Below are 25778 nucleotides of genomic sequence, written 5' to 3' on the forward strand. Positions count from 1 at the left end.
CTGCTCGCCATTTGGTGCAGGGATGACTTTTCCTTGACACCTCAGGATCTGTAGACCCCACAGGATCCCCACCTACCCCACCACTCTCTCTCTTCTTCACCCATTCACCAATCACCTCAACTCCTCTTCCCCAAAAACCCTTCACCTATCAAATCCCATCTTTCTCTTCACCACTCACATCTATCCTTCATAAAATCCCACCTACCCCACCATTCAAATTCAAACCACTTTCCCTCCTAAACCCACCCATACATGACCGAACCATGAGCCCCCCCACTCCTATATAAACCCATCTTCCCTCCTTCATTTTCACACAACCTAAACACCACTTCTTCCCCTTTTTGGCCGAACACAAAGCCATTCCCTTCTTTCTCATTTCTTCTTCTTCTACTCTCCTCTTTCTTCTTTTGCTCGAGGACGAGCAAACCTTTTAAGTTTGGTGTGGTAAAAGCATTGCTTTTTGTTTTACCATAACCATTTATGGCATCCAAGGCCAGAGAAACCTCTAGAAAGAGGAAAGGGAAGGCAAAAGCTTCCACCTCCGAGTCATGGGAGATGGAGAGATTCATCTCAAGGGTGCATCAAGACCACTTCTATGAAGTTGTGGCCTTGAAGAAGGTGATCCCCGAGGTCCCTTTCAAACTCAAAAAGAGTGAATATCCGGAGATCCGACATGAGATCCGAAGAAGAGGTTGGGAAGTTCTTACCAACCCCATTCAACAAGTCGGAATCTTAATGGTTCAAGAGTTCTATGCCAATGCATGGATCACCAAGAACCATGATCAAAGTGTGAACCCAGACCCAAAGAATTGGCTTACTATGGTTCGGGGAAAATACTTGGATTTTAGTCCGGAAAATGTAAGGTTAGCATTCAACTTGCCCATGATGCAAGGAGATGAACATCCTTACACTAGAAGGGTCAACTTTGATCAAAGGTTGGACCAAGTCCTCACAATCATTTGTGAAGTGGGCGTCCAATGGAAGAGAGATTCAAGAGGGAAGCCGGTTCAACTAAGAAGGCATGACCTCAAGCCTGTGGCTAGGGGATGGTTGGAGTTCATCCAACGCTCAATCATTCCCACTAGCAACCGGTCCGAAGTTACTATAGACCGGGCTATCATGATTCATAGCATCATGATTGGAGAAGAAATAGAAGTTCATGAGTTTATAGCTCAAGAACTTTATAAGGTGGCGGACAAGTCCTCTACCTTGGCAAGGTTAGCCTTTCCTCATCTCATTTGTCACCTCTGCTATTCAGTTGGAGTTGACATAGAGGGAGACATCCCCATTGATGAGGACAAGCCCATCACTAAGAAGAGGATGGAGCAAACAAGAGATCCCTCTCATCATCAAATCCCTGAGATGCCTCAAGGGATGCACTTTCCTCCACAAAACTATTGGGAGCAACTAAACACTTCCCTAGGAGAATTGAGTTCCAACATGGGACAACTAAGGGTGGAGCACCAAGAACACTCCGTCCTCCTCCATGAAATTAGAGAAGATCAAAGTATCATGAGAGAGGAGCAACAAAGACAAGGAAGAGACATTGAGGAGCTCAAGCACTCCATAGGATCTTCAAGAGGAAGAACAAGCCGCCATCACTAAGGTGGACCCGTTCTTTAATTTCCTTGTTCTTTATTTTTCTATTTTTCGAATTTTAGTGCTTATGTTTATCTATGTTTGTGTCTTGTGATCATTAGTGTCTTTGTATCTATGCCTTAAAGTTATGGATGTCCTATGAATCCATCACCTCTCTTAAATAAAAAAAATGTTCTTAATTGAAAAAGAAAAGAATTGCATGAATTTTGAATTTTATAACAGTTTAATTATTTTGATGTGGTGGCAATACTTTTGTTCTCTGAATGTATGCTTGAACAGTGCATTTGTCTTTTGAATTTGTGGTTCATGAATGTTGGCTCTTGAAAGAATGATGAAAAAGGAGACATGTTAATGAGGATCTGAAAAATCATTAAAATGATTCTTGAAGCAAGAAAAAGCAGTGAATACAAAAAAAAAAAAGAGAAAAACGAAAAAAAAGGGAGAAAAGAAAACAGAAAAAAAAGAGAAAGAGAAAAAGAAAGAAAAAGAAAGAAATAAAGTTGTGATCCAAGGCAAAAAGAGTGTGCTTAAGAACCCTGGACACCTCTAATTGGGGACTCTAGCAAAGCTGAGTCACAATCTGAAAAGGTTCACCCAATTATGTGTCTGTGGCATGTATGTATCCGGTGGTAATACTGGAAGACAGAGTGCTTTGGGCCACGGCCAAGACTCAATAAGTAGCTGTGTTCAAGAATCATCATACTTAACTAGGAGAATCAATGACACTATCTGGATTCTGAGTTCCTAAAGAAGCCAATCATTCTAAATTTCAAAGGATAGAGTGAGATGCCAAAACTGTTCAGAGGCAAAAAGCTAAAAGCCCCGCTCATCTAATTAATACTGATCTTCATAGATGTTTTTGGAATTCATTGCATATTCTCTTCTTTTTATCTTATTTGATTTTCAGTTGCTTGAGGACAAGCAACAATTTAAGTTTGGTGTTGTGATGAGCGGATAATTTATACGCTTTTTGGCATTGTTTTTAGTATGTTTTTAGTATGATCTAGTTAGTTTTTAGTATAATTTTATTAGTTTTTAGTTAAAATTCACTTTTCGGGACTTTACTATGAGTTTGTGTGTTTTTCTGTGATTTCAGGTATTTTCTGGCTGAAATTGAGGGACCTGAGCAAAAATCTGATTCAGAGACTAAAAAGGACTGCAGATGCTGTTGGATTCTGACCTCCCTGCACTCGAAGTGGATTTTCTGGAGCTACAGAAGCCCAATTGGCGCGCTCTCAACGGCGTTGGAAATTAGACATCCTGGGCTTTCCAGCAATATATGATAGTCCATACTTTGCCCAAGATTTGATGGCCCAAACCGGCGTTCAAAGTCACCATCAGAATTCCCAGCGTTAAACACCGGAACTGGCACAAGGATGGGAGTTAAACGCCCAAACTGGCATAAAAGCTGGCGTTTAACTCCAAGAAGAGTCTCTACACGAAAATGCTTCAATGCTCAGCCCAAGCACACACCAAGTGGGCCCGGAAGTAGATTTTTATGTCATTTACTCATCTTTGTAAACCCTAGGCTACTAGTTCTCTATAAGTAGGACCTTTTACTATTGTATTGAGATATCTGGGTAGTTATCTTTGTTCTGATGCTATTTTAGATCATTGGGAGGCTGGCCATTCGGCCATACCTAGACCTTGTTCTTATGTATTTTCAACGGTGGAGTTTCTACACACCATAGATTAAGGTGTGGAGCTCTGCTGTACCTCGAGTATTAATGCAATTACTATTGTTCTTCTATTCAATTCCGCTTGTTCTTGTTCTAAGATATCACTTGTTCTTCAACTTGATGAATGTGATGATCCGTGACACTCATCATCATTCTCACCTATGAACGTGTGCCTGACAACCACCTCCGTTCTACCTTAGATTGGGTGGATATCTCTTGGATTCTTTAACCGGAATCTTCGTGGTATAAGCTAGAACTGATGGCGGCATTCAAGAGAATCCGGAAGGTCTAAACCTTGTCTGTGGTATTCTGAGTAGGATTCAATGATTGAATGACTGTGACGATCTTCAAACTCCTGAGGGTTGGGCGTTAGTGACAGACGCAAAAGAATCACTGGATTCTATTCCGGCCTGATTGAGAACCGACAGATGGATAGTCGTGCCGTGACAGGGTGCGTTGAACATTTCCACTGAGAGGATGGGAGGTAGCCACTGACAACGGTGAAACCCTTGCATACAGCTTACCATGGAAAGGAGTAAGAAGGATTGGATGAAGACAGTAGGAAAGCAGAGAGACGGAAGGGACCAAGCATCTTCATACACTTATCTGAAATTCTCACCAATGAATTACATAAGTATCTCTATCTTTATCTTTATGTTTTATTCGTATATCACCGATATCCATTTGAGTTTGCCTGACTAAGATTTACAAGGTGACCATAGCTTGCTTCATACCAACAATCTCTGTGGGATCGACCCTTACTCGCGTAAGGTTTATTACTTGGACGACCCAGTACACTTGCTGGTTAGTTGTGCGAAGTTGTAGTGATCACAATTTCGTCCACCAACACTTATGTTTTAAAGTTAAGTAAATGTCAATAATCTGTATCAGTACTAAATCAAATCAAGTAAATTTGATTTACATGTATATGTTGGAGCAGTAATAAATCGAATCAAGTGAATTCGATTTACTGTTGATATAGCATATGTAGTAAATAGAATCTAATTGATTTGATTTATATTGAAAAAGCGTAAATCGAATTTATCTCATTCGATTTAAATAGATTTACATAGATTTACTTTAGGACATGTATATAAGATGATCTATTTTAGAACATTGATGTAATATTAAATGCCATTTAGTTTGTTTATGTTATTTACCAAGGTTGCGAGAACCAAACCAGTCAATAAACCGGTGAGGTCACTGGTTCGACTGGAGTTCAACCGGTTTAATTAATATTAAATAAAATTATTAAAAAACCTAAAAATAACTTTAAATATATAAATTCAATAATTTTAAATATGTTTGCAAGTCTTCCTTATGATCATATATACTTTTCAAAGTAATGAAAACAGTAGCAAAACGTGTAACTCCTGGTCGAACAATTTCTTTCCAATATTTTTTTTTCTAAGCCATGACAAGAAAATCATATGATTGTAAACAAACACAGTCACTTTTGAAGCCCGAGAGGCAAGGTCAGCTATGTGAGGAATAATTGCTATGTCTTTCAAAATAAGATTGATGCAGTGAGCAGTACAAGGAGACCAAAAAATGTTTGGATACTTTTCATGAATGAGTTTTCCAGCAGATACATAATTCGCAGCATTATCAGTAACCACATGCACAATGTTACTAGACCCAACCCACTCAATAACCTCAGCAAACAATCTAAACAAGGTATCGGCAGTTTTTATCATATCAGAAGCATCAACAGACTTAACAAATGACATACCAGTAGGACAATAAACTAGAAAATTAATTAACATACGCTGACTTTGATCAGTCCAGCCATCTGCCATCAGTGTACAACCAGTGCTTTTCCACGAGCTCCTATAGCCTTCAACAAGCAACTGACACTCCTTCTTAAGATCGGCCAGCAAATAAACTCTCATTTCATCATACGACGGTCTCTTGAAACCAGGTCCAATTGCAGCAACGCCGTCCAAGGCAGGTTGAAAGTAAGGCAATTGAATTGCATTGAATGGAATCCATGCATCAATGATCCATCTTGCAAGCCCCAAACTTAACCTTGTGCACAACTTGTTTATTGGCCAAGACACTTTTCAAAGTTGGTTGAGAGCCTAGCGTAGTCCTTCCCTTAAAATAACTTCCAATTGGAGTAGCAGCAATCGCTCTTCTCTTTCCTTTGTCTCTCATTGTTGCAGGAGCCGGAGGTTGTACAGGATTAGGCGCTTCACACTCTTCTTTCGCTTGTGTTTCACTTTCCACATCATAACAATCAGCTGTAAAATTTTCTTTTTTCTGCCTTTTTTTTTTGTTTTCCTCCAAAAGCCTTTTGAATTGAAGTTCAACATCTTCAGTTACTTTGTTACAAACTTTAATTTGTCTAGGGATTTTTGAAAGATGATATTTCATTCTATATATCCCCCCTCCATTTTAAGTATTCAAGCAGAAAATACATGTATATTGAGCCTTGTTATTTTTGTCATACTTCACTGTAAAATATTGTCAAGATGGATCAGATTTATCTCTGGAGGAACCAGTTTGAGAATCTTGAACAACATTATCTTGTGGATGTGGGTTACTTTGTAATTGTTCCATCTGTAACAATTAGAAAATCAAAGACCAGAAAATAACTTCAGAAAACCATGAACAAATAAATAATTCAGCAACCAAAATCATGAAGCAGCAAACAAATTCATCATGAACAAATAACCTCAAAAAATCAAAAACCAAAACCATGAAGCAGCAAACAAATTCATCATGAACAAATAACCTCGGAAAATCAAAAACCAAAATCATGAAGCAGCAAACAAATTCATCATGAACAAATAACCTCAGCAAACAAGAAAACAAAATCAAGCACAGAAAATCAAAATCAGAAGGCAACAAATAAATCAAAATCGCAAATAAATAAATCATAAAATCAAGCACAGAAAATCAGAAGGAGGCAAGCTCATAAATCAAAATCAGAAGGCAGAAAATAAATCAAGAACAGAGTATTACCGGCAGCGAGTAACAGCGACGAAAGAGGAGGCGAGCTCGGCAACGAAACAGGACGCGGTGGTGGTTGCGGTGGTCAATATCGTCGCTGCTGTGGCTGCGGGATGCGGTGACGATGGCGGTGGGCTGCTCGATTGGTGGTGGTAGGCTGGTGGCTATGCGACTGCGATGAGGCTGATGGCTGTGGGTGCTGAACTGCTTGGGTGATTTCTGGAAACTTATTAGGATTTAGGGCTTCGTTTACGTTTAGGCGTTTTCTTTTTTTTTTTAAGAGTCAAAACGACACTGTTTAACACTTCAACTTTCAAACCAAAAACCGCTAAAAAAGGGACAGTTCTCCTAATTCATCGGTTAACTGCCTGTTCGACCGATTTTTTCACCATTTTTTTGCCAGGCAATTTCTAACTTTATCCGGACCGGCTAAGTGACCGATTTCCGGTTAATCCGATTGAACCGGCCAGTTCGGTTTGATTTTCAGAACCATGTAATTTACCCTAAAAAGTTATATTATGTTATCTTACGTTCAAGTAATTTTTTTATTTGGTTTAATTTTTAATTTGTGTTACACTTTTAGAATATTGAGATATTAAAAATTTGTATTATTTATTTGTTTTTATTTTTGGATTGTCGGATAATTAGATTTGATTGTTCTATTTTATGTTTCTATTATTATTTAGATGTAATTTAGTTGTATTCTTTTTTATTATTTTAAAAAATATTGTTTATAGCATTTTAGAAGAAAATATGTGTAAACAAGAGGGGGAATAAGTTTTCGAGATTTTTTATTTTCTAAATTTTTAAAGATATTTTTTATTATTTGTTTCTTAATCGAATATATCTTATATCTGATTCAATCGACAAAGTTGTAGGTTAGATCGGATTTAAACATAAAAAATGCTAATATTAAATTCGATCAAATGATTTTAATATGGATCGAATAAAAAATTTTATTGCTAATTTTTTGGTCCAATAAGAATCAATTTGTATTAGCTTTGAAAAAAAGACTTGTTTTTTTCATTTTTTACAAAAAAAAGATTTTTTAATAGACAAAAATAATTTCATATTTTAATAGACATTTTAAAAAAATTTCAAATATTAGAGACGCCTTTTGTTTCTACATTTTTTAAAAGTGAGATATTATACCATTATTAACTTTTAAGAAAACTAAATAATTTACTCTTTTAATAAAAATATTTTTAAATGACGTATTTAAATAAATTTTAAATTAAATAAAAGTAATTTATTTTAAAAAAAAGTACTTTTTTTCACTAAAAAAAAATAATAAAACTACACTAAAATATTTTTTTCCCATCCGAACAAATTGGTTTGGTCCATATTTCCATATATTAGAATTATACCCTTTTAAATCATATTTGTATCATGCATCAATATAACATTAATTTAAAATATAAATTTTGTCCGAGTTCACCATGCATTAAACAAAAGTTAGGCATATGTAACCAAAATATATTTATTGTAGTTAGGCATGTACTAAATGAAATAAATAAAAGTTGGGTACTTTAGAATATAAAAGTCTACCAAGAAAAGACTTGAGACTAATATAAAATGAAGAAAAAACAATAAGGTGATGTGGAAGGGAGAGAGAGAGATATGGCAACAATGCTGCTACTCCCTTTCCGAACTCTCATTCCTTCTTCTTCTTCCAGTTCAAACTTCCGACCGGCTCCGCTTCGTTGTTCCAACGATCGCCAGGCGCTCTTTAACCGCATTGCTCCTGTCTATGATAACGTGCGCCCCCCTCTTTTCAACCACTACAACCTCTTTCATAACTAGTTAACTAACTAACTAACTAACTTTCTTTCTTTCTTTTTGCAGCTGAATGATTTGCTGAGCTTGGGTCAGCATCGAATTTGGAAGCGCATGACTGTTTCCTGGGCTGGGTACCCGTTTTTTCTTCCTTTCATTGCTCTTTTACTTCAAAGTTTCTTTTTTTCATGATTGATTTCTTCTAGAAGGTTAAGTTGTCGTTTTTGCCAAATTGGTACACTCTAGCACTGAAGAACCTCAGCTTATATGCGCTTTACACTCTAAACTTTCGGAATAAAGGGTGCAAAAAATGCATACTTTTATTCAAAATTTAGTCTTCTAATAAAGGGTACCTTTGTTCGGTTAAGTCAAACACATCATTTGAAGGTGATTTTAGAAGAAAATTGAAAAAGCTGCTTTGACAATTTTAGGGGTTTGAAAGTTTAATTGTCAGCCCAGTGGTGAGGAGAGTTAGCACAAGTCCTAAAGGATCGGAATATTTACCAAAAGGTTGAAGGTTTGAGTCCTCTTTATTGCTGTGAGGCCACCTTCGTTAGGCTATATGTAAGAGCCTCCATAAGTTCCCATTGAGTGTGGAAATGCCCTGGCTTTTGTGGCTTGAACAAGTGCCGCATCCACCTAAACTTTTGTTAAATTGTGAGCCTGGGTTGAACAAGTATAAAATATATATACATATACGTGCGCTCAGATGAAAAAGGGAAGGTTAGACATAACAAGATTCTGTTTCTGAAATTCATGTTTGTGTGAGTTTGGTACAGAGCTAAAGCAGGAGACCATGTGTTGGATATTTGCTGCGGAAGTGGCGATTTGTCCTTTCTCTTGTCCCAGAAAGTGGGGTCTGATGGAAAGGTTTCATTTTGCATTTCATTTGATAATAGGAATCTTCTGGTGTCTTGAGCAAAAATGCTATGTGCATATCAAAACTCAGCTACCATGTATTTGTGTATAAATACATGTGTTGTTTAACTTATTTTTAATGTGTATTTTGTATTTCAATGTGTATTTTAAATGGATGGCTGATTTTTTGTGTACACCTAGCATGGTTGGGTCTTGAGTATGTGAATTTTGGATCCAATAATATCAAGTAGGAGGTATTTTAATAGGAATAAGCATTTAGTTTATTATTTAATGAAAGTATGGTTGTGTTGAATGTTTTCTTTTGGGGCTGTAGGTGACTGGTCTTGATTTCTCCAAGGAACAACTATTGGTTGCCTCATCTAAACAGCACTCGAAGAACTGCTTCTCAAATATTGAGTGAGCATGGGTAATTTTAGCAGTGTGCAATCTGAAATAAATTTAAATAAATAAATAGATAACATTTGTCTAATGAATCTTTAACAATTTTTAAGAGGGCATTCCTTTGTGTTTTGAGTTTTTTATTGTTGAGTGATTGACGACAAAAAAGAACAAAGAGTAAATAATCACCATTGTTGTCTTACCATAGGTGGATTGAAGGTGATGCTCTAGATTTGCCGTTTTCTAATGGTTCGTTTGATGCTATAACAATGGGCTATGGTCTTAGAAACGTAGTTGATAGGCCTAAAGCTATGCAGGAAATTTTAAGAGTCCTAAAAGCCGGTAGCTTTTTCTTATCTTAATTACATTAATATGATTATTGGTGTTTATTTGCAACTTTGACACCTCCAATATTTCCATTTGCTAAGGCTCTAGAGTGGCTATCCTTGATTTCAATAAAAGTGAAGAGTTGCTGACTTCTACGATTATGGTATGTCTCTTTCTCGCCGTTTTGTCTGAGTTACAATAATAATATGCCTGGTGGTTCTATTTCATTGTGTAGGAATCTTATCATTCATATCAATTTGGCTTAGTTAAGGATGTAAAAATGAAAAGGAAGCATATTCTGTTGAGCAATGTCTACTTCTGTTCACCACCACTCCCTAGGAACACATATATTTGTCATTGAATAATTGCAGATAAAAGTATATGGTCTTTTTTCGTACATGAATATCAATCGATCACTATTTATTTCTGCAGATTTGATTCACTCACTTTAATCTTCATGATTTTCTTTCACCGGCTAAAGGTTTGACTCCCATGTTTCCTCGTCAAATAGGAATGGATGATTGACAATGTTGTTGTTCCAGTGGCATCTGCTTATGGCCTTTCAGAGGACTACAAATATCTTAAGACTTCAATAAGAGGATTTTTAACAGGTTTGGTTTCAGTTTCTTTTATAAGAACAAACATTTTGATCCAGTTTTTGTTCTAGTCCAATATGCTTTTTTAACAGGTTCGGCTTCAATTCCAGGCTATAAGAACAAACTCTATGATCCAATTTTTGTTATAATCCAATATGCTTAATTATATTTATCAGAAAATTATTTAATATGGGCAGTAACAACAATAAGTTGTGTCCTTTTACCTATCTTCTCCAAACTTGCCATGGATCGACATACTTAATTCCGTTTTTACATGGTTTATTTTGCTGCTCTGGAGTAAGAGGACTTTAGTTTACATACTTTGAGCAAGTGAGATTCTTGTAATTCAGAAGCGTGTTTTGTATTAGGAAGCAAAGAAAAGGGAATAAAAAGATAAATACTTATGTCCATTGGTGGTAGAGCTTTGTCATATTGATTACCTAACTTAAGAATTTATCCTTTTCTGCAGGGAAGGAATTGGAGAAACTTGCTTTAGAAGTTGGATTTTCCAGTGCTCGACATTATGAGCTCAGTGGAGGCTTGATGGGGTGCTTGGTAGCTATGCGTTAACTGAAATATATGAAGTAGAACAACCGCCTCCTTTTGAACTGCTTAGCTTGTAAAATCATACAGTATACAGTTGCTTCTAAAAAAAGTAACTATAGTTCTTGCCTTCTATTTTGATGCCTCATGATAGCTGATGAAGGCTTGTACTTATTTTATTTGCAATTGTTAACATTACTAGGCAACACACTACTCAAGTTTTCTTATTCTAAATATCCTCTGTTACAAATAGTGGTCCTTAAATTATAAACTATTGTATATTATTAGACTTGCCCAAATCTCATTGGTTCTAGGTAAGCCTCGGCATAGTTTCTATACTAAGTTACAATGGAATTTAGGGTGATATCTAGCCTAAACTTTCTCCTTATAATAGCTATATATTCTATATATGGTAATATAATATTTACGAGTAAAGTGACAATTAAATCTCTAAAAATTTTGACTTCGAACTAATTAGTTTCTGAAGAAAAAAAAGTACCAATTTGATCCCCTACAATAGCAAACGGTGGACACGTTATATCCTTCTATCAATTCACCACGTAAAATTTAACAATGGTGCTTATATGTACGGTTAACTACTATGTACGGTTAACAAATTTTGGAGTAAAACTTCACCTGTTTTAGTAAGATTCAGTATAAATAGAGAGCAGTTAATAAAGGTTATATAGAAATTCAAGATAATGAATGTTTTACTGTCTAAAATTACATTGTTTTTATGCTCATGTACAGCAATGGGACACACACCATTGTAGATAACGAAATACATAGGCAACTCCATTTCGTTTCGCACTATCTATTGACGGATAGACATACAAGTCCACTGTTTATTATCTTGGAGGATTTAATTGGTACTTTTTTTTTTCAAATACTAATTAGTCCTAGGTTAAAATCCTCGAATATCTAATTGTCATTTTACTCTAATATTTACACATAGTAGATAATTATTATACACATAAATGTAGCTTTCATATGGAAACATGATGCACTATACATGCATTCTTCACTGCATGAATGTTTCATTTGACATATTCAGTTCTGGTAAAGTAATTATTAATTATGGGCTGTTACATATCTGATTGATCCAAATTTCTATAATGCATGTTAATCATAGGTATATACAGTATGTACTGTCTTCTTGCCAAAACACCCATTGGAATTTGGCTTTATAGGTTCCCATATCCAAAGCATGCATTTAAATTCATAGGTCTAAGCCAGATCATGCCATTCAAAAGTGAAGACGATAGACATGCTGTATGGAGTGTGTTTCTCTGCATCTTCATGGTCACCTCGGATAAAACGAGCTATGCGACATGGTAGCAATTGATGTTGGTACATTGAGAGGGGAAGATGGGTCGCTACTCATGTCGTGCAGTTCCATGGTACTCTCATCTAGGAAGGGTGGATTATAGGGAGCAGCAAGGTGCTCCTCCTTCTTTGTTAACATATGTAGTGCCTTTGACATAGTTGGTCTCAGTGTAGGGTTCTCTTGGATGCATAGAAGACCTATATGAACCACTCTTAAAACCTCATTCTTAGTATTGCTGCTGTTATGGTTATGCAACTGAAGATTTGGATCAAATAATTGTGCTGCAGTCCCCATCTGGAAATGCTTCCATACCTGATGTTGCAAAATGACAAGATAAAAGTAAGAACAGTTAGAAAGGTATTAATAATGTACATTTGAAATGAAATTAAGACAACTCTCACAATTGTAACTAGGCTGTCTGAATATTCTGTTGTTTTGCCTCCGTTGTTCTGTCTCCCAGTAACTGTCTCTAACAGTAACACTCCAAAACTATATACATCGGCCTTTTCTGTTAACTGACCATGAGCCAAGTACTCTGGAGCCATATAGCCCCTACAGGTCCATGTGAAAACAAGAGCATACTAATTCAGACATCATAGACACAAGTTTTCTGTAATGAAACTTGGCTCTTAGTCTAATCTGTTTGATTTTTAATTAGTTCCACGAAATTGTATTATTATCGTTGATACTTACAAAGTTCCTGCTATAGCTGTACTTATGTGGCTCTTGTCTTCTTGAAAGGATCTAGCCAAACCAAAATCTGCAATTTTTGCACGAAGCTTTGAATCCAATAGGATGTTGCTAGCTTTTATATCTCTGTGAATTATCCTGATTTCAGAGTTCTCATGCAGGTAAACTAGTCCTTCAGCTGTCCCAACAATAATTTCATATCTCTTCTCCCATTTCAGTTCCCTTCCCTTATTTCTGTCTATAAATGTATGAATTTAGATGTATTATGTTTACTTCACATTGTGATAAGAATCGCTATCTAGATTACAGGCAATGAAATGGTTTCTTTTTCTCTTTCAACTATATGAGTTTGTCAATTACCAAAAATGAAGCAGTCAAGACTTCTGTTTGGAAGGAATTCATATACAAGCAAGCTTTCAGGTCTTGAACAGCTGCATCCTAACAGTCTAACTAGATTCTTGTGTTCGATTCGGCTAATTATGTTAACTTCATTGTAGAAATCCACAGCTCTATGTCTGTTGTTGAAATATAACCGCTTGACAGCAATCTGTCTTCCATCAGGCAGAACTCCCTACAATAGCAAGTTGTAAGAGTGCCTTTCATATGTCAAAATCGTTGGTATAACCGTATAAGGTACACAAATGAGAGAACTACCTTATAAACTGTTCCGAATCCTCCTTGGCCTAACTTGTTAGCATCATCAAAGGATCCAGTCGCCTTTTCCAGTGTAGAGTACTTGAAATTCAAGCCACTGCAGTGAAGGGACTTTGCTAGTTTTTTCGCATCATATGAACCTTGAAGCCAGAACGATGATCGAGATGAATAAACTCAATTTGTTAACAGGGCAACATGAAGATCATTAAGAGGACAAGGGCTATGATATACGGAGAAATGCAAACACTATAACGTTTCGGATATTCGCAGAAGTCATCATTCTCATAAGCAAGTACAGTAAGGTACTAATAAGTCACTTACCTCTTCTTTTGTTTTGAATGTATCTGTGTTTCCAGATATAAATCCCAATAACAATTCCAACCACCAGAACAACCACTGAACTGACTATTGGAACAACTAGCACTGCTACGTTCACTGCACAAGATACAACAGTAAAAAGTATTCAAATTTTCTTCAATCTGGAAGCTGGATCCTTAATTGGAACTGCAATTCACTTACCTTTTGAACTCCCATTTTGTTGTTCCTTGTTGAGAAAATCTGTGTCTGAGTACCTCATGAAGCAACCGGTGTTAAGTGCTCGCCCTTCCGACCAAGGCAAGCATCCCAATATAGAAGAAGATGCGTTCTCAAGACATGCTTTGCAAGATCTTGGGTCCAAATTCCTCCAACAATCAGCCAGAACATAAGCGGACGCATTAATTGTTCCTGACACAGAAACCTTAACTCTAGCATAGCCAAGGTTGTTTGGTGCATCTTGAACTGCTGTTGAAATTGCTTGCTTTGCTGCTGCTTGAAAACTCGAGTTCTTCCTAGTTGTGTTCCCACATATAGCCTTGTCTCCTGCTCCTGAATACTGATTAAAGAAACTATAGTTCTGAACCCTCATGAAGCAACCATCAAGGTAAATTCGACCACCGTTATAAGGGAAGCATCCGGCAAGAACCGTGCGTGCCTCAGCGTTACACAATGCGCAATCAAGTAAGGAAAGATCGCCATAGCACTGAAACAGGCCATAGTTAGTGTCTGGTCCTGTGCCTGCAACTGCTGTTGCAAAGATATTAGTGCTAATCTGTTGAGTGATATTATCCATGGCTGTAACGAAATTCGGAACAAAGGTGGTGTTGTTGTGCTCAAATTGATTGCCACATGTGATTTGGATCGTTTTCGCCCTTGGTTCTGCTATTGAACTCTCTGATAGTAACAGTGCTTCAATGATAAGGTAAACAAAGCATTGAGAGGAGATGAAAGAGTCTGTTCTCTTCATTTTGTATGCAACTATGCTAAGAGTTAAAATGGTGACAACACTATTCAACCAAAGAAGAATCAGAAAACAAAGAAAGAAGAGTGACCATTAAGGTAACTCAACAACGTTTGAAGTGAGAATTGAATTGTGAAGTTGCCATGTGAGATGTGAGCTGGATTATGTGGTAGTGAGTTTAGAAAGAAGCAACTTCAGAGTGGAAAATTTTCTATGCAAATACGCGGTAATACAATATACAATGGAAATTTATGTTCGTGGGTCCCAACTAAGTGGGCCCACAAGTTAAAAACAAATTAGAAAAAAAAAAAGAAACAAGTGGCAAAAGCCACCGGGGAGAGAGAGGTTTCCTTTCAAGTTTTGAAAAAAAGCAAAAGGAGGCAGAGGGCTTTGACGGGAGAAGAAGAAAAATTGGAAAAAAAAAAAAAGGTATGTTATTTTAATATTTTTTATCTGATTAAATTGGTAAATTTATTTTATTTTTTATGAAATTTTAGTATGTTATTTTTAGTGTAAAGATGAACATTGGCATATAACTTGCTAGTTGTATTATTTTTTCTTTTTTGGTTGATTTGAGATACCAATTTTTTGTGGAGAATTTATGTTGATTCCATCAGTTTTGATGATGTATTTTGTAGATTGTTGAGATGCCTTAGTATTATTAGAAATACTGTTTGTGTACCCATTATTTTGATAGTGAAAGATTATACTGGATTAGATTCCGTGAATTTTTTTTGTCCCTCTTTTAGGGGTTTTTTCATGAAAAAAATTCTGATATTTGATTATTTAATTTTTACCGTTATATTTGCTACTTGGAGTATCTTTGGTATTGCCTATTTAATCGCACAAGTTGTGAAAAAATGATTTTTTTAGTGCTTCCACTGTTAGACAGGTTCTTATTGAACCTCAATTTTTCTGACAAAGTGGTATCTAGAGCCTTGGTTATTTATTTCTGTGCTAATTAAATGGAAGAAAATACTCATGAACCAAATATGGCCAAAATGAATTTCTAAAATTATTCGATTTGGAAGACCCTCATGGAAGATATGTTGTATAGCAAAGACTTGTATGATCATGTGGAGGGGGATAAATCCAAAGGTACCAAATCTGATACTGAATGGAAGAAACTGAATTGGAAGGCAGTTGTTTTGATTTGGCAATGATTTGATCTTAATGTGTATCCACATGTTGACACCGAAACGAATGCTGAGAAGATGTGGAAGAAATTGAAGGAGTTATATAAGAGAAAGAATGTGCAAAACAAAGCATTTTTATTAGGAAGCTTGTCAATATGAAGTATATTGAAGGTAAATCAATGTCAAAGCACTTGAGCATTTTTCAGGAGACGGTTAACCAACTGACAAATAATGAAATCACTTTGAATGATGTTGCAAGTCTTGTTGTTGAACTCTTTACTTGATAGTTGGAAAGTTTTTATTATGACACTGACTAATTCAACTCCAAATGGAAAGTTGACGTTAGCAATGGTTAAAGAGAGCATGTTGAATGAAGAAGCCAGAAAAAGAGAGCGAGGTTTGATTAATGCCTCCTCCCGGTCAGAAGCACATGTTTCAGAGTCACGGGGGAGAAGTCAAAGTAGAAAACCTCACAGTTCTAACAAGTCAGAGAGTCAAAACAAGTCAAGAGAAAAGTACAAGCCAAAAAAAGAGTTCATTTGTCACCATTGTAGCAAGTCGGAAAATATCAAGAGGTATTGTAGGTTCTTGAAAAGATAATAATCAAGGGAAAGAAATGAAGACAAAGGTAAAGATAGTGATAAAGAAACTGTTGTTATTGTTTATGAAGATGTTCTTATCACATATGATAAAAATTATTTGAATTTTGTCTGTGATGATTCTACTTAGATTATGGACTCTGGTGCCTCATGTCATGTCACTCTAAGGCGTGAATTTTTCACTTCCTATACTGCTGAAAATTTTGGCAAGGTTAAATTGGGAGATAAAGGAGTGTATGATATCATTGGTATGGGTGATATATGGTTTGAAACCAACATGGGATGCAAGTTGCAATTGAAGAATGTTAGGTATGCGCCAAATATGTGGTTCAATCTTATTTCAGTGAAGACATTGGATCAAGAGGGGTATTGCACTTTCTTTGGTAGTGAAAAATACAAGATTACCAAAGGGGCTCTCATTGTTACTAAAGAAGATAATAGTCTCACTACTCTCTACCGGTTGTAAGCAAAATTGTGCAAAAAAGAGGTGAATGTAGCTGATGATTCCTCTTCTGATTTGTGGCATATACGTCTTGGTCACTTGAGCGAGAAATGACTAAACATCTTAGCCAAGAAGCATTTATTTTCCATGAAAGGTACAACTTTAGTTATACTCATTCTTTTGTTTGAAAGCATGTTAGAGTATCATTTTATAATTTTGGATCTCATAGGAGATCACATGTTCTATATTTAGTTTACACTAATGTTTGCACTATGGATGCTAAGCCACTAGGCGATGCATCATATTTTGTTACTTTTATTGATTATTATTCTCGAAAAGTGTAGGCTTTTATTTTAAAATCTAAAGATCAAGTGTTCGATATCTTCAAACACTTTCATGCAAGTGTTGAAAGAGAAACATGAAGGAAATTGAAATGTGTTCGAGCAGATAATAGTGATGAATACAGGAGTCCATTTGAAGAGTATTGTAAAGGACATAGGATTAAGTTTGAGAAGACGGTTCCTAACACTCCTCAACAAAATGGAGTTGTAGAGAGAATGAATCGTATTATCAATGATAAAGTCAGGTGTATGCTTTCTCATGTAAAGTTGCCTATATCTTTTTAGGGGTGAAGCGATGAGGACTGCAGTAGATCTGATTAATCTTTCTCCTTCAATTCCACTAAATGGTGATGTTTTAGAGAAAGTTTAGAGAGAAAAAAGTCTCCTATTGTCACTTGCGGGTGTTCGACTGTAGAAATTTTGTTCACATTCCAAGATATGAAAGGTCCAAACTTGATGGAAAGTCAAAGCAGTGTATCTTCTTGGGTTATGGTCACAAAGACTTTGGTTACAGATTATGGAATCCGGTGAATAAGAAAATAACTAGAAATCGAGATGTGATTTTTCTTGAAGACCAAACTATTGAAGACCTTGAGAAAACAGATAAGCCAACAATAACTATTAGACGTTCTACTGATAGTGAATCTGGTCCTTCCACTAGACCTCCTGTTGATGGGGAGATGTACAAGTTGATAATGTTGGTGATTATTTGCATAATAAACCTACACCTCAACCTGAGGTGCCAGATGCAGAAGTTTCATCAGATGTTGAAGTCCTACTTGAACCACCAGTTGAGCCTGAATTGAGAATATTTACTAGAGAGCTTCATCCTTCTAAAAAATACTCTCCTTACGAATATGTGATGAATACTAAGACTGGGGAGTCAGAGAGCTATCAAAAAGCTAAGTCTGATGAGCATAAGGAAGATTGGTTGAAGGCCATGTAAGAAGAAATGAAATCCTTGTATGAGAATCATACGTTTGAATTGGTGATGCTACCAAAGGGTAAGAGAGCATTCAAAAATAAATGGGTGTTCAAATTGAAAGCGGATGGAAATGTCTCACGGCCAAGGTACAAAGCTCGATTGGTTGTGAAAGGCTTTGAGTAAAAGAAAGGTATTATTTTGAGAATATTTTTTCTCCAATTGTGAAGATGTTCTCTATTCAAGTTATGCTTGGATTGGCAACTAAGTTGAATTTAGAGGTTGAGCAGCTTGATGTGAAGACTGTCTTCCTTCACGGTGACATAGATAAAGAAATTTATATGGAACAACCAGAGGGTTTCGAGGTTAAAGGAAATGAGCATCTTATATGCAAGTTGAAGAAGAGCTTATATGGGGTGAAGCAAGCACCAAGGCAGTGGTACATGAAGTTTGATTCCTTCATGGAAGGTCATGGGTATAGTAAGACTTCTTCTAATCATTGTGTGTATATTAAGAAATTTCCTGATAGTGATTTTATAATTCTCTTGCTTTATATTGATGACATGTTAATTGTTAGTCATGACACTAAGAAGATTGAAATTCTTAAGAAAGACTTGAACAGATCTTTACTATGAAGGATTTGGGTCCTGCAAAAAAAATCTTTGGCATGAGTATTACTCGTAACAGGAAGAATAAAAAACTGTGGTTGTCACAGAAAAAGTATATTGAGAAGATTTTAGAGAGATTTAGCATAAGTAATTCCAAACCTGTTAATACTCTACTTGCTAGTCATTTCAAGTTGAGTTCGCGACAATGTCCTACAAGTGAGAAAGAGAAAGTAGAAATGAAGAAGATTCCTTATGCATTCACAGTTGGCAGTTTATGTATGCTTTGGTTTGCACCAAGCCAGATATTGCTCATGTTGTTGGAGTTGTTAATCGGTTTCTCTTTAATTATGGCAAAGAAGCAAGCAGTGAAGTGGATTCTTAGATACTTTAATGGTACTTCTAGAGTTTATTTATACTTTGGGAGTGGCCAACCTGTTTTGGATGGTTACATAGATATGGATATGGCTGGGGATCTTGATTTAAGGAAGTCTACTTCTGGTTATATGATGACTTTTGTAGGGAGAGCTGTGTCGTGACAATCTTGACTTCAGAAATGTGTTGCTTTGTCTACTACAGAGGCAGAATACATTGTTGTTGTTGAAGCTTCTAAAGAACTCTTGTGGATGAAAAAATTTCTACAAGAGTTAGGCATCAATTAAGAAAAGTTTGTGTTATTTTGTGACAGTTAAAGTGATATTCATCTCAGTAAGAATCTGACGTTTTATTCTAAATTGAAGCACATAGAGGTGAGCAGTGACGGACCCAAAAAATTTAAAGAGTGGGGACAAAAATATATATCCTAAAATAAATTTGGTTGAATATTGCTAATTATGTTAAAAATATAATAGAGATATAAAAATTAAAAAGACTTAGTCAACATTTTCATTTTTAAAATACTATTCATTATATATAATTTATAAAAAATATTTTTTTATTTTTAAAATTTGAACTTAAAATATTTTAATTAAATTATAGATAATTTATCATCTAACTAATTTTATTTTTATTTATTTTTATATAAATTTAATAATAAAAAACTAAATTAACTGACATGTTAGCACCTATTAATATATTAGCCTTTATAATTTAAAACTATACCATAAAAAAATAAACCTATATATAAAAAATATGTTTATATCAAATAATAAAAATTTAATTTACAATTATATTTTCTCTTTCTTTTTAAAATAATAAATTTTTATATATTTTTTAATTTAATTTTAATATACTATTAGATTAAAGAATTTATGCATCAATTTAATTATGTGTTGTAATTAAAAAATACTTTTTATATTCATCATGTAAATAATTATCTAAAAGAATAAATATAATCAAATGACTATGTAAAAAAATAATTATACATATTTTAATATATCAAAATTAACTTCTACGCCTTTAAATAATTATTCTACTATTTATTATATTTTTAAATATTAATTATCTCACATTCAATTAGAAAATTTATTTGATATAATATTTATGACATAAAATAATTTTTAATCCAAAATAGTTATTACAAACAAGATTATTTAAAAGATAAAATTAAAAAATATTATATAATTTTAAAATAAAAATATTAATTAATAGATAAATACTATTTTTTTCTCAATTAATTTTTTAAGGCAAAAAAATACTAATAATTTTACTTATATTTAAAAAATTAAAATTTAGTTTGATAATTAACTAGTTGATTAGATTTAAAAAATTATATTATCACTGTTTATTAATTTTTTTAGAGTTAATTTGTTTATTTATTTTTAATTTTCATATTAAATCAAATTTAATAAAATAAATATTGGTATATATTAAATTTAATAAAAATATTATTTTTAACATAAATCTCAAAATAAAATTTTGTAAATTTTTATGGGGCAAAAATATTATTACATTAGAATAAATATATTAATTTATATAGAATTTTTTTTTAAAAGCTAGTGGGGCAAGTGCCCCCCTCTTCTTATACTTCGGTCTGTCCCTGGAGGTGAGGTATTATTGGATACGTCAAGAGATGAAGTCATATGCACTTGAGAAAATTCATACTGATAATAATGGTTCAAATATGATAACTAAGAGTGTGTTTGGTAAACGCGTTAGAAGAAAAAAAGTACGTTTAAACTTTTTGAAAGCTTTAATTTTTGGTTTGGCTAATTTTTCTATTTATAAACGCAGAAGTGATTTTGTATTTAAAACCACGTTTATAAGAAGCAATAATTATTAACTTCTGCGTTTCACTAACAGGCTTTTAACTATGGACACTAAACGTTTATTTACCTTTTAACAACTTTATTCTTTATGCATGTTATTGTATTATTTATGAAATTCTCATTATTAAGTTTATATGAGCGCTTTTTTTTATTATTTATTTTTTTTGTTAACTATTTGTTTGACATTATACATTTTTATAATTGTGATTTTTGTTTATTATTTTTATTATTATCTTTTTATAATATAATTTATTGATTCCATTAGGTAAAATAAATTAAACAAAAAAAGACAAATTAAATAAAAAATTGATCATAGGTAGTAATAATAAAGGGTAAAGTATTAAATTGGCTCCCTATATTTGGGCATAATCCTGTTTTGGTCCTTAAGATTTAAAATGTCCTATTTAAATCCAAAAAAGTTTTATTTAGCTTCAATTTAGTCCCACCGTGAGCTCAAAGTTAAATAATTAACGAAATATCCTACAACATAGCAGTACAAGAATAAGATCGATAATTTGGAGAATAAGTACAAGCTCTAGAGACACAAAATCAACCTTAGATGCATCAATACATTTATTTATCATTTTTTTACAATTTAAATGAAATATTTTCTATAAAACTAAGGAAAATGATAAATACATGTTTTAATGTATCCACGGTTGATTTTGTACCTCTAGAACTTGTACTTATTCTCCAAATTATTAACCTTATCTTGTACTACTGTCATGTAAGACATTTCATTAATTATTTAACTTTAACCACCCGATGGGACTACATTGATATTAAATGAAACTTTTTTAGATTTAACTATAACACTTTAAACCTTAAGGATCAAAGCAGAATTACGTCCAAACGTAGGAGACCAATTTAGTACTTTACCCAATAATAAAAAATTATAAACGTTGAATTCCAAAACAATATTAAGAATAAGATTATTGAAAGTATTAGAATAAGAGTACGATGTAAAAAGAATACTAAATTAACATTCTCACGTTAATACTTAAAATTTAAGAAAAATATAATATATATATATATATATCTAAAATTTATATTTTTTAGTTTTAATTAAAAATATATTTTGTAAATTTTTATACGTTATTTTTATTTTAGTAAGTATTAATTTTATTATAAAATTAATTAATAAAATCTATTTAAATATCTAAATTAAAATAATAGAATAATATAAAAAAATTATTTAAGTTGATATCTATTTTAGTAATTTTTTATCTAAAAGTGATTTTGAATAGTGTAATCCAAACAACATTTATTTCACTATAATTCATTTTAATATAAAGATTGTCAAACATAAATCACTTTAACACAAACTTACTTTTTATCAAAATCAAGTTTGTAAAATCAATTTTATACAAACTCCTATTTATAAACTATAATACAAACACACACTAAAAATTTATGTGCAGTAAAGTTTGATTCCCACAAAGAGAAGACGGTCTTAGTAGAGCAGTCTTTTCCTATTTAAGTTGGTGAGAAAGAGATTGGATTAGACATTTCCTAATCCTAGACATTATCTATGTATCACATGTCTATACAACACACTCACACACACTACATAGATTTAATTTTGGGTTTATTTTTCTTTCGATAGAACTTGAATTCGGGTGTAGTTGTTAAAGAGACATATGATATGCTACTAACCAAGTCTCCACCCACCTTTTCAAGTTTTGGAAGAAAGCAAAAGGAAGCATAGGGCTGTGCGACGGAAGAAGAAGAAAAATTAGAGGAAAATGACATGTCATTTTTTATTCAATTAAATCGGTAAATTTGTTTATTTTTTATAGAATTTTAGCATGTTATTCTTAGTGTAGAGATGAATATTAGAATATAATTTGCTAGTTGTATTGTCTTCTCTTTTTTAGTTGATTTAAAATACCCACTTTTGTGAAAAATTTATGTTGATTCCATCAATTTTGATGATGTATTTTATTGATTGTTGAGATGTTCTAGTACTACTAGAAAAAATTATTATGTACTCATTATTTTGACTGTGAAAAATTTTACTGAATTAGGTTCTGTAGATTTTTTTTGTCTCTCTTTTAAGAGTTTTTTCACCATAAAAATTCTAATATTTGATTATTTAATTTCTGTCATATTTACTATTTAAAATATTTTTAGTATTATTTATTTAATTACACAAATTATAAAAAAATTATTTTTTTAGTACTTTCATTGTTAAATAGGTTGGTATTGAACTTCAATTTCCCCAACAATTTATTTGTAATAGATCTTCCTTACTCAATCACCAAAGCTGGCCCATTGACCTTACTTGTAATAAACTAATAATAGGTTAACTGGTTAACTAACATTAGTACTATATGATTATGATATATAAATTCCATAAAATTCTTCAGTGTCAATGATATGTTTCATTCTCTATTCCTCTCCATGTGCTACCACGTTGACCCCATTTTCATGGGACAATATCTTACATGTGAATTTGGCACCTGCTTTTAATAGAAACTTCTCTGAAGGTATCCATGTAAAATTGCTATAAAGAAATGGAAATATAATCACATATCCACGGAACTTGAATTAATTGGTTCTTCTAGTGTATGTGCAATCATTATAACAAAATTTAGTGCTTCTCATAATTGCTTGAATCAAAAGCCAAAGTAAATCTTAGCTGCTGGATTGAGCTTTTCACTAGAAATCAAAAGTTATAATTGTTAGTTAAGGTGTAAGTTAGGGGTGAAACAAAAGTTACAGTTTGTTATAGGTTATTTATTGAAGACGAAGTTTGGCCTGAAACCTTTCAAAAAGTCTAATCATTTTAAAAAATAAAAAATAGAAAAATTAATAAATAATCAAGTAAAATAAAAAATATTAATATATTTAAAAATATAAATGTATATATGTAATTAAAAGAATAAATAGTTTAATGAATAAAAGTCTTTAAATAAAATAAATGATACAAGTTTAAATCTTCATTATATTTTTCAATATATTAAAATTATATGTTATATATTTTTACAGACAACTCAAATAGACTATTTCATAAACCTGAACTTAATCTATTAAAAAATTTAAACTTTTAAAATAACTTGAATCTAATTTTATATTCTGTTAAAGTCAGACTAAACTAGATCAAACTAAACATAAGCCAAACTACATGCCTGTACCAAATCGTATGGTCTTTTACCACTCTAGATGTAACTCTTTTTACTTTAAATATATTTGACTATTATCAAATGTCATAATTCAGTTTGATTTCATCCTCATAAATTCTGTTAACATAGAGCGTGACTTTGTTTTTTCAATGTCAACTGTTTCAAAAATTTATTATCAAAATGTCATTATTTTTGAATTATTTACTCATGTGTCACCATTTTGTCACAGTGGTACTTCATATTTTTTTGACATGCCTATTAGGAGGCATTTAATCGGGATGTTCCACATTAAAAATGCTAATATGAAATCGTTGCTATTATCTTATCTTTTTAAATTATTTATTCATGTATCTCTATTGGTGGCACATTTAATTTTAATATGTAGAGGCACATGGTGTAGGACGACATTATACAGTGCATGCGTGTTTTATTTAGATGTGGTGTTCGAAAAGAATAAATCGGACGGATTAATTTTAGTCTAGGTAATTGGGGTCTGATTTAAGGAGCACAAATTAGACCATCTAATTTTCGTCCTCCTCGTCACGTGTCGTGTATATTTTGTGCCCCACAGCAGTTTTCCTTATACCAACATGCCCCTTTCCTGTATTCATTCTCTCCCTCTAAAGTCACTTTCTTCTTTGAACTCACCCAATAGTCTCATTCTCTCTTCTTTTTCTTCTTCTTCACCAATTTAACTACTTCTTCTTCAATTAAAAAAAAATTTACAATACCAAAAAAATAAAAATATAAATATATTAATAGTCCTGAACTTTATATTATGAATTATCTCTGCCATTCTGCTATTCTGATTATGTAAATTTATTTTTTAAATCTTTTTATATTTTAGAATTATTATTATTATTAAAAATTTAGGAATATATGTTTAAATTGTAGTTAGAAATATATATGTTTAGATTTAGTTAGTGAATATTTTAATCAATAATAATGTTTGAATTAGACTAATGTAATAGATTAGTAAAAAAATATGTTTAGAATTTTTTGTAGTAATTTTAGAAATTATAATTAATTAATTTTAGAGTTACATTAATTGTTGTATAATTTTTTATAATAATTTTGAGAATTATGATTAATAATTAAGTTTTGTAAAATATAATATATTTTGCTCCGGTAATAATTATTTGTTTATTGTTAGATATTTAATTGACATAAATATATTATTGTAGTTGAAGTTTTAATAAAGTGGAATATTATTAGTTAAACATTATTAGTCAACCTAACAGTATTTTCTGCTGATCATGCTAATCCTAATTAGCCAATCACAATCTGACCCATACTGAGTATATTTGGCATAAAATGTCAACGTTTCGACTCATATATACGGTAGTCTATACCTCTTCGGATAGTATAATCTTTCATCGCCAGAATAACAGCTTTCTTGGAACTGAATTCCATTCCCACGACAAATTCACCATCTGCGACAATAGGAATTTCTACCACAATGACAATCATACGATAAATATTTAATACACAAATATTTAATAAGTGAAATTAAAAGTAATTCAATACTCACTACATTAATATTAATATAAATAAACTTTACATTAAGTTATTATCTCAATTTTAACAAAATAAAAACATAAACACATAAATAAATACTAATTAATATTTAACTAAATCAATAACTAACTAAAAAGATTATTATCTTAAATTTAACTAAATAAACACATAAATAAATCCTAGTTAAGTATATTTTCACAT

General features: G+C 32.8%; 2 protein-coding genes across 2 annotated transcripts; one reads left to right on the forward strand and one right to left on the reverse strand.

The window, feature by feature from the left end:
• The first annotated feature begins 7784 nt into the window (after positions 1 to 7784).
• Positions 7785 to 10984, forward strand: LOC112801152 (2-phytyl-1,4-beta-naphthoquinone methyltransferase, chloroplastic). The gene is made up of 8 exons (XM_025843725.3): positions 7785 to 7991; positions 8079 to 8143; positions 8789 to 8879; positions 9202 to 9284; positions 9475 to 9608; positions 9695 to 9756; positions 10105 to 10204; positions 10659 to 10984. Exons 1-8 carry the CDS (start codon positions 7854 to 7856, stop codon positions 10757 to 10759), a joined length of 774 nt encoding a protein of 257 aa, XP_025699510.1. The 5' UTR covers positions 7785 to 7853; the 3' UTR covers positions 10760 to 10984.
• Positions 10985 to 11712: 728 nt separating this feature from the next.
• On the reverse strand, positions 11713 to 14905 carry LOC112801153 (cysteine-rich receptor-like protein kinase 2). The gene is made up of 7 exons (XM_025843727.2): positions 13923 to 14905; positions 13725 to 13838; positions 13404 to 13543; positions 13110 to 13320; positions 12753 to 12987; positions 12461 to 12611; positions 11713 to 12371 (listed from the first exon to the last, which is right to left on the reverse strand). The coding sequence occupies exons 1-7, from the start codon at positions 14686 to 14688 to the stop codon at positions 12036 to 12038; spliced, it is 1953 nt and encodes a 650-aa protein (XP_025699512.1). The 5' UTR covers positions 14689 to 14905; the 3' UTR covers positions 11713 to 12035.
• Between the last annotated feature and the right edge of the window lie 10873 nt (positions 14906 to 25778).

Source organism: Arachis hypogaea, chromosome 5 (assembly GCF_003086295.3).
Source record: "Arachis hypogaea cultivar Tifrunner chromosome 5, arahy.Tifrunner.gnm2.J5K5, whole genome shotgun sequence".
NCBI classification, from domain to species: Eukaryota; Viridiplantae; Streptophyta; class Magnoliopsida; order Fabales; family Fabaceae; genus Arachis; species Arachis hypogaea.